This window comes from Delphinus delphis, chromosome 7 (assembly GCF_949987515.2).
Source record: "Delphinus delphis chromosome 7, mDelDel1.2, whole genome shotgun sequence".
Lineage (NCBI taxonomy): Eukaryota > Metazoa > Chordata > Mammalia > Artiodactyla > Delphinidae > Delphinus > Delphinus delphis.
Genome location: NC_082689.1, coordinates 7347600 through 7356948, shown reverse-complemented (window position 1 = coordinate 7356948; position 9349 = coordinate 7347600). Strand labels below are relative to the sequence as shown.

Sequence of the window (9349 nt, the reverse complement as noted above, 5' to 3'; positions counted from 1 at the left end):
TTGAATGGTGATTAGGAGGTAGCCATGTAATGAGCTGGGAGACTGCTTTCTGGGAGAGGGGACAGCAAGTGAAAAGGCCCTGAGACAGGATTAAGTTTGGTGTATTGGAGGAACCTTGTCAAGGCCAGCAGACTGAACATAGCAGGACCAGGGCAAGTCCTTAGTCTGGCTTTTTATTCGAAGAGCAGTGGGAAACCATGAAGGGTTTGAAGTAGGGGGGTGTACTTTCTGAGAGCTTAGACAAGGGAAAGAGAGAGACCTCTGATGAACTCTAATTATGTGGCCACGACATCTGGAAGGTGGGGGACTGGGATTTAACTACTGTGCAGGGCTGGAGAGGCAGTGCAGTCAAGGTTTGTTTTGGACACGTTAAGTTGGAGATGCTCATTAGGTACCCTTGGGGCTGTCCGGGAGGCAGTGGGCGATGGGGCTGAAGTTCTGGGCCAGAACTGGGTCGGAAATGTGTGTCATGAACACACAGGTGGTATTTCAAGTCCCAGGTACCTAGGAGAACAGAGAGCAAGAAGAAGGGACACAAGGCGTTTTATGACATGAGTTTTTCTGGAGAGACTAGAGCTGCCAGAAGGTTTGGATGGAAACTGCTTTAAAAGTGCTGCTTTAGGGCTTCCCTGGTGGCGCAGTGGTTGAGAGTCCGCCTGCTGATGCAGGGGACGCGGATTCGTGCCCCGGTCCGGGAAGATCCCACATGCCGCGGAGCGGCTGGGCCCGTGAGCCATGGCTGCTGAGTCTGCGCGTCCGGAGCCTGTGTTCCGCAACGGGAGAGGCTGCAACAGTGAGAGGCTCGCGTACTGCAAAAAACAAAAAAGAAAAATGCTGCTTTAACAAGGGTTGTTGTGTGCCCACTCCCTGCCAGGCATCGAGAGCCCAAACGTGAGCAGAACCTGGCCCTCATCAGTGCTGCCAGCCTAGGGTTGGAGTCTCCCAAGCCTGGGCCTTGAGCACTAAAATGCAGATTCCTGGGCCCATCCACGACCCACTGAAACAAAGTGCCAGGGCCATCTGCATTTATCAAGCTCCCTGGGTGAGTCTTGCGCATGGAGGTTGAGATTCTCTCACTTTCAGTGGCCCAGGTGTGTGTGTGTGTGTGTGTGTGTGTGTGTGTGTGTGAGAGAGAGAGAGAGAGAGAGAGAGAGAGAGAGAGAGAGAGGAGAGCGGGAAAGAGCAATTTCCTCTTTCCCTCTCTGAGGGTGGGGCTGCTGCAGAGTTCAGGAAAGCCGTCAGTTCTGTAAGCTGTGCTCTGTGTGTGTGTGTGTGTGTGTGTGTGTGTGTGTGTGTGTGTGTGTGTGTTTTCATGTGTGGGGGGCGGGCACGGTGTCCCAGGAGGACAGAGTTTGCATTGATGAAACCCTTCCCAGCCCTTTGATGCCTCTTTCCCTCTGCCCTGAAGTTAACCAGCTCAATCCTCCGTGCATCCCGCTCGCCGGCCGCGCTCACTCACGGGCCAGGATGGCGCTCTGTCTGGCCCTGCGCATGGCACTGCTGCTCCTCTCCGGGGTCCTGGCCCCTGCGGTGCTCACAGGTAAGGGTGCCCCCTGGGCTCTGCTACCACCAGCCTCCCAAGGCTAAGAAGTACCTTAGGCCAGAATCTCTAATGCCCACCAGCAAGGCCATTCACAGGAGATGGGGTGGCAGTTTGGGGGTGATTCTGTGAAGGGCTCCCCCAGGACAGGCTGGCAGCGGCTGCGTCCGAGGCCTCAGGGAATCGTTAGCCATAGAGATGGTGACCTCTGAAGTAGGAGGGTGACTTGGGGAGCAGGGCCAGGGACATTAGCTGCCTGGGGTACGTGGGGATTACTCCAGCACCCTAAAATCTGAAGGCCTTCAGATCTGGGAGTCAGGAGGGGGCACCAGGCAAGCAGCTGAGGGGCGGAGGCCCCAGGCCCCTAGATGTAAGAACACAGCCCTACCATTTATTTGTCAAGCCCTGCAAGCCCTTCTCTGCTGGTTTTCTGAAATGTCCTCTGAGAGTGAAGACCCAGGTACTGTTTCCATCTTGGGAAAAATTCCAGAGGGAGCACAGGGCGAGAGACCCCTCTGTAAAACCATGAGGATGCTGGACTGAGGCTGAAAATGGCTGGGTCTGGGGTCTGGCGAGAAGGGTCCCACCAGGCTTGGCTTGGCAGGCTCCTGGGACCTGAGCCCCTGTCCTGGGCACAGCTGTGGGGCTTCAAAGCCTGAGCGAGAAAAGGCACAGACGGGTCATGGGTGGTCTTCCTCCTGGAAGAAAGCCATCTCTGATGGCCGTGAGGTGGGCCAAAGGGAGGTGTTTCGGGGCTCCTGAGGGCAGTCCTGGGGCTGGAGAAATGTGCGGCTGGGGGGGGCCCCTTGGAGACCCTCCACGGCATGGGTTTCGGGGGAGTGTCTGTGGATCTGAGGGAGGCTGTGATACCATCGTGTGGATGTGGTGCTGGGAGAGCTGCTGGGGGATGCGAGGCCGGGGGGACCCTTATGGTCACACACTCAGGCACGAACACGGGAGGAAACGGGGTGGGGTGGCGAGGAGCCTGTGGGCCTGCCGGCCTCCCTCTAGACACCCTAGGAAGAAGCTTGCAGGCTGGCTTCGTTTCTGGCCCTGTCCTCCTCGCTGTTTCTCAGCCTCTCTGTGCCTCTCCTCTGCTGTACCATGGCGATAACCAGAGCGCCTCTGCCTCTCTCGCAGGAGCCTGTAGGTCTGCCAAGTTCACACACGTGAGCTTTCAGGACGGGCCAGGCAGCTGGTAGCGCTCAGCGCATGTTAGGAGGAAAACATCCCCAGCCGCTCTGCTGGGTGCAGGGTAGTCTCAGGCAGAAGCACCTCCTCGTGCAGCTAGGAAAGCATCCAGCCTCCCTTTTGGTGGGAGGGGACAGCTGGGCAAGCCAGGGGGCGGGTGTGGTGCCCAGGGAATCGGGGAAGTGATCTAAAGTGGGGTGGCGTCTCCCGTGGCTCCCTTATACCCCACCCACCCCAGTGAAAAGCTTTTCCCGCCTGGTGGTCAGAGTGGGCGGAGGTGAAGGTGCTGGCGTCCGTCTGCCCGGGGTCTGGGGCCGTGTGGGCAGCTTCTGTCGTTCCTTGGTCCCCATGCAGCCAGCCCTCCCAGCCAGGCTGCCGGCCAGAGGCGCTGGACCAGACTGTGCACACACAGCCCGGGTGGGTGGGCTGCGTCTGCCGCCGCAGGAATGCCTGGGGACAGCCTCGTGTCTGGCGGCAGCGGGACCTCACCTGGCCTCACCTCCCGAGTCCCCTCCATGTGTCCTACCAAGGGCAGGCAGGCCAGCCCCACCCCGGAGTCTTTGGGGCTCCGGCTGGCTGTGGTTCGCCCTGCCGCTCTGGGAGGGAGTGGGTTCGGGAGGCTCCTGGCCGCCCCACCCCCGGCCGGAGGCTCAGAGCAGGTGTGCAGCAGGCCCCACAGGCCCCTGGCCTGCTGCTCCCTGGGCTGGGGTCCTGAGCAGGCAGGCGGGAAGGGAGCGGCCTGCTGCCCTCCCTGTGGGTCGCCCGTGGCCACAGCTACCGAGGTGGGGGGAGCAGGCCAGGCTGAGCGGGCGGGAGGCCAGGGCAGGGATGAAAAGGCCCTTCACGGCCACACAAAGGCTGTCTGTGAGCTTGGGCGCCTGGCCTCCGGGCCCAGTGGTCAGACTGAGCGTTAAACAAGTTTATTTACCGAAAGGCGGTGGGGCTGGAGGAGAGCCCACGGTGCCCAGGCCCGTGGCAGGGTCACGAGGCGCCCACTTCTCCGGGCCTCTCAGTCTGCGCGCGGAGTTGCCGGTTGCTGCTCACTCCGGTCCTTGTCCTCCCTTCTCCGTCCTCGCTTAACGTCTCTGCTCGCCGTCCACGCCTGCCCGCATACCAGTCCCTCTGCCTGGCATTTCTTTCTTCCATCTTTCCCCCTCCTCAGATGGGGCCTGCTGTGGGGAAGCTCCCTGACAACGGCTTCTGCTCATGGCTCCCAGGAAGGATAGATCTGGGGGACAGACTGGCTTCCCCCTCTGACTACAGCAGATTGAGAGAATACGGAGGCACATAGACGAGGACAAGAAAATGCCTGCACCTCCTCTGCCGGAGGGCTGGTGACTGAGCACAGGCTGTGGCTCTGGCCCATGTGTGCTGCTGGGGCACCCGCCTGGGCTGGCAGGGAGCTGGCTGGGCCCTGGGCCCTGGCTGCGTGGGTGCAGATGAATCCTTGAAGCCCGGATCCGCCCCTGGGGGTCTCCCGGCGATGGTCAGCTACAGCAGGCGCAAAGCCCGCAGGGGGGCAAGGGCCATGGTGCCCAGGCCAGAAAGGCCCTAGGGCAGAGGCAGCAGCTGACGATGGCCGTGACAGCAGTCACCACCTTGCGAGGGCTGCGAGAGGCACGGTCCACCTCCCATTCCACAGGTCGGGAAGTGAAGGCCGGCGGCCAAGGCAGTCCGCGGTGGTCCCAGGGTGAGGCTGTGGTGGAGCTGGGATCTGGACCCAGCCCTCCTGATTGGAAGCCAATGGATTCAGCCCATCAAGCTTCAGAGACTGGCAGAGTCTTGAAGGGGCGGGAGGGGGTGCGCACAGCAGGGATGAGGGGGCCTGGGCTGGTGTGTCTGGCAGGGAGGGTCCAGGCTTCTGTGGGGAGGAACAGGGTGAGGCTGGGTCACTGGGGGCAGACAGGGAGAAGGTCTGGGTGGGTCTCCAAGTACCCTGCTCAGAGGGCCCTTCTCCCCGAGAGATGGCTCCCGGGCTCTGGCAAAGGGCAGAGGGTGACCACTAGTTCCTGGGAGTGAGCCCCTGCCCTCCAGGGGGTGTGGAGCCCGGCACTCCTCTTCCTGAGCTTGGGGCTGACTCCTTGGACGCCACCAGGTTGGCTGGCCCTGATACCCAGTAGCCCTGTGCTGGCCTCTCTGGCCAGAGGCCCGGCAGTTGGAGGTGAGCTTTGGCTGGTGGTGGTAGGACAGGGAGGTGCCTGGCTGCCACTCTGTCTTGGGCGTGTGGCGAGCAAGTGGGGACCAGTGGTTTGTTCATTTATCTGGAAGACAGGCAGTCTGTGAGCCCTAGACCTCAGGGCCTGCCAAGCGGTGGGTAGACCCAGGCCTTTTTTCTGCTCAGCCCCATAGAGCCTGAGGCAGGCATGCCTAGGGCCTGGAGCCTTCCATGGCAGCTGCAGGCTGCAGACCCCAGCCCTCCCAGGCAGTGACAAGGGAGGCCTGACAGAGTCACTTTCCCCTTCCTCACAGGTGGTGGCCCCCACACACCAGCACTGCTTCAGCCTGGGCCCTGGGAGAGGGAGGCTTCCACACAGCAGGTGCAGGGGCCTCCTGCCCCTGAGAGGCCTCCTTGCCAGCGCTGTTTCTGAAAAGGGGCACAGGCCTGGGAATATGACAGCGGTCCCTGCCTGTAAGCTGAGCCTCAGAACTGATCCAGCTGAGGCCTGGGAGAGGCACCAGGGGCAGGGCCTGGGAGCTGGGGACCTTGTAAAATTTTGTCATGAAACGATCTGAAGTTTACAGAAAAGTATAAGAATTATCCAGTGAACTCCAGTAGGCTCTTCGGTTGGATTCACCGACCGCCAACATCTTGCCATAGTTGCTCTTCTCACCGTCTTCCTGTCTCTATTTACTCACTTACCTATCTGATTGCTGAACCTTTGACAGTTAAGTTGCAGACATCATGCCCCTTTGTCCCTAAATACTTCCTAAGGACAAGGACATTCTCTTACATAGGCAGAGTCAGTTATCCAAACCAGGAAGCGAAAACTGACGCAGCACTGTCACCTGAACTACAGTCTTATTCATAGCTCACCAGTGGACTCCATAATGTTCCACCCAGGAACGCACGGTGCGTCGTGCTGTCCTTAGTCCTTAGTCCCTAACCTGGAACAACAACTCACCCTTTCTTTGTCTCTCGTGACCTTAACGTTTGTGAAAGCCTAGTTATTTTAAGGCTGCCCTGGAATTTGGGTTTGGCTGTTTACTCATGATTTGCCTCGGGTGGACACGTTGGCAGAAGAACCCTGGAAGTACCTTTGTGTCTTCCCAGAGCAGGCCCCTCTCCAGGAGCTGGTGAGCCTGGAAGCAGGGTGTGGGTCTGGCTTGTCTGTGCTCTGGGGGAGCTCTCAGGGGTGGAGCCCCCAAGCGTGAAATGTGCCCCAGGGACCGCAGGTGGGCTGGCCAGGGTTGTATTGACGGAACCACAACTTCCCAGAAGTTTCTCGGGAAGCACGACCTCTTCCGGGGCTTCAATCCCCAGCAGCACGTAACTACCAGCACAGCGCCCACCTCAGCTTAACCTGAGCCTTGGTCTTCTTGGCCGACCACAGAGCGGCTGGTATCAGTGAGACGGTGCGCTGTGATGCCCGGCAAGCCCATTCTAGCATCCCTGGCTCACAAGGGAGATCACTCAGGGCTGGGGTGTTGCTGCGAGGCTCCTCAGGCTAGGATCCTTGACGGGGGAGCAAAGTTGGTGTGGGCTGCCTGGGGTTACCACGCAGGCCTCTCAGCCTGTCCCTCTCGTTCTCTGGGGCCCCTGGGTACCCTAAATCCTGCTAACCCCCAACCCATGAGCAGAGAAAGGCTCCTGCAGAAAACGCTGCCCGGAGACTGATGTGCTGACGGAGCCCCAGCTAGTGCGGGGCTGAGGGCTTACCCTTTCCTGGGGCTTCCCTTAACACTGACCACAGACACCCCTGCCCACCCCTCTGGCCCTGTTCTGTCTGGAGGCAGCAACGTGCTGGCATCACAGTTTCTTAGGCTAGAGAGGCCCCTGCGCTCTAAGCCTCAGACACTCGGGGGCGCGTGGACGCATGTGCAGGCGCTAGACCCCAGGCCCTGGGGGCTGCTCCACTCTGCCTAGGTTAGGGCCGAGAAGCAGCAGGGCCGGCTGCCCCTGGGGTGTGGGGCCGGCTGCCCCTGGGGTGTGGGGCAGGCCTCTCCTCTCCACCTCCTGCGGCAGTGGGCCATATTTGCTCACCGGCCGCGCTGAGCAGGAACCCTGGTTCCTGGAGAGGGCAATGCCTCACCCTCTCGGCGCCTTCTCCAGGGTGAAGGCTGCCCTGGGGCTGCCCTGTGCGGGTGCGGGGAAAGGACCCTTTACAAGTGTCACTTCCCCAGGACCTACAGAGCCCAGCAGTTCAGATGGGGGGCCCCAGGCTCTGCTGGGTGTCGAAGTGCCCTGCCTCCCCCTGCCCCCCTGCCCTGAAGCTCGCTGCCAGCCCGAAGTTCTTCCAGCTTCCTCCCGAGTGGGCCTGTTGGTCCCTCAGTGCCCTCCTCCCCCATCAACCTGTCCTCTCATGGCAGGGGTGGCCTGACCCCAGCGGAGGCTCTGGGGCCACACGTGGGCCACTCGGCCTCCGTTGCCTCACCTGTGAAGCGGCAAGCACCGCGCTGTGCCCCAGAGCCCGGCACTCAGCGCCCCTTCCCAGCCGGTCAACGGCGGGGGCGACGTCTCCGTCGGCCCTGCCGCCCAGGCCCCCACACCTGTCCTTGGCTTTGCAGCCGAGGGCCCGCAGGAGCCCGTGCCCACCCTGTGGAACGAGCCCGCCGAGCTGCCGTCGGGAGAAGGCCCCGTGGAGAGCACCAGCCCCGCCCGGGAGCCGGCGGTCAGCGGCCCGCCCGCGCCCACCGCCGCGCCAAGCCCCGAGGACAGCACCGCGCGGGAGCATCTGGACCAGGGCGGCGGTACGGGCTGGGGCGCGGGGTCCGGGCGGGCCGGGAGGAAGGGGTGGGAGGGGGGCCGGGCCTCGGGGCTAACGCGGCCCTCCGTCCTCCGCAGGCTCGCTGGGACCCGGCGCCATCGCGGCCATCGTCATCGCCGCCCTGCTGGCCACTTGCGTGGTACTGGCGCTCGTGGTCGTCGCGCTGAGAAAGTTCTCCGCCTCCTGAAGCGAATAAAGGGGCCGCGCCGCCGCGCGACTCGGCGCCACCCCCGGTGCGCGCTCCCGTGTCTCCATGTGTCCGCGCGTGAGTGTGTGGGCGAGCGGGGTGGGGGTGTGGGGGCAGGCGACGTGCACGTGCTCGGGGCTCGAGGCGCGCATACGCGCGCACACGCGCGCGTGCGTGAGCGCACGTGCGCCGGGGCCCCGCAGGAGCGCGGGTGCGTGCGCGATGCGCGTGCGCCGGAGGCCGCCGGTGTGCGTGAGCGGGGCGTGCGGAGTTCTCTGGCCAGAGTTCTCGGCGAGGCCTTGGGAGCGCGGAGTCGCCGTGCCGCAGACCCCTGCTCGTCCCGCAAACTGCCCGGGCCCTGCCCTCTGCAGACCCCTCAGCTCCGGCCCTGGAGCGCTGCGAGCGCGGACCGGCGTGAGGCCCCGAGGGCAGGAGAGGCAGCGGCCTGCCCTGGGCCCGCCGTCCTGCTTTCTGCGCCTCGCTGGGTGATGGTGGGGTCCGCGGGACCCTGGGCTGTCCCGGCTCCCCAACCAGAGGCCAGTGACTTTGGGGGTGGGGGGCGTCTTCTGCCTCTGGCAGCCAGCGCGCTATTTGCAGGCTCTGAGCCCCAGACCTGAACCCTCAGGACTCCTGGGGGCCCCTCTTCCTCGGGGAGCCCAAGGAGCGAATGAGCAGAGGGGTGAATCCCGGGTGCTGTGGGCCCCTGTTCTGGCTCCCCAACCCACAGCCCCAGACCGCCTCCCTCCCCTGGCTTGTGTAAGCTTGTGCAGGGGGCTTCGCGGAGCCTCGGGCAGAGCGGGCAACCCCACGCAGGACGGCTGTTTGTTTAGAGAAAGAAAACAAAAAGGCTTTTCAAGCTCATCTCTTTTCACTTCAACCCTGAAATTATGGCAGCTGAATGAGGGGTGAGGAACCACCCAGCCGTGCCACGCCCCAGCTTGGCCCTGGCACTGAGTCCTTGGTCATGCCCTCTGTCTTCCATACTTCCCAGGAAGCCTAACTTTTATCATTTAGAGAGAGGGATTTAAATTAGTGGCTTACCTGCTCTGGGTGCAGCAGGAAAGAAGCCAGAACTGCGTCCTGTCCCCATCCTCCAAGGACCCTTGGAGTGAGGACCCTAAGGCCTAGAGGGAGCACTGTCTGCAAACCCCACTGATGGTTTAACACCTGGGCCACAAGAGGATCCTTTTGAGTGAGTGCTGGTGGAGTGAGCTGTTCCTCTTTTTTTTTCACCATTGTCTCTAGCAGTTGTTTTGGCCTCCTTGGTTTCTCTGAGCTCCTGACTACCTGTTCTGGCTAAGACCAGTTTTCTCCTGGATACGCCAGGTGGCCACACGTGGTACCCACTCACACTCCCCAAAACACATCATGGCTTAAGTTTCTGCTTATAAAAGACTGTTATGAAACTGACTGGTTTTCATGAAACTGTTTACATTATTACACATAACCTGCAGTAGCTGAAGCCCTCCTTAGAGCAGGTGACCCAAGTCAGTATGCTGTTTCCCA

At 61.8% G+C, this 9349-nt stretch overlaps 1 protein-coding gene across 1 annotated transcript; it reads left to right on the top strand.

Moving 5' to 3' along the window:
* The first annotated feature begins 912 nt into the window (after window positions 1-912).
* Window positions 913-7898, top strand: SNORC (secondary ossification center associated regulator of chondrocyte maturation). Its single transcript, XM_060015475.1, has 4 exons — window positions 913-1042; window positions 1409-1540; window positions 7457-7639; window positions 7734-7898. Exons 2-4 carry the CDS (start codon window positions 1468-1470, stop codon window positions 7841-7843), a joined length of 366 nt encoding a protein of 121 aa, XP_059871458.1. The 5' UTR covers window positions 913-1042; window positions 1409-1467; the 3' UTR covers window positions 7844-7898.
* The last annotated feature ends 1451 nt before the right edge of the window (window positions 7899-9349 follow it).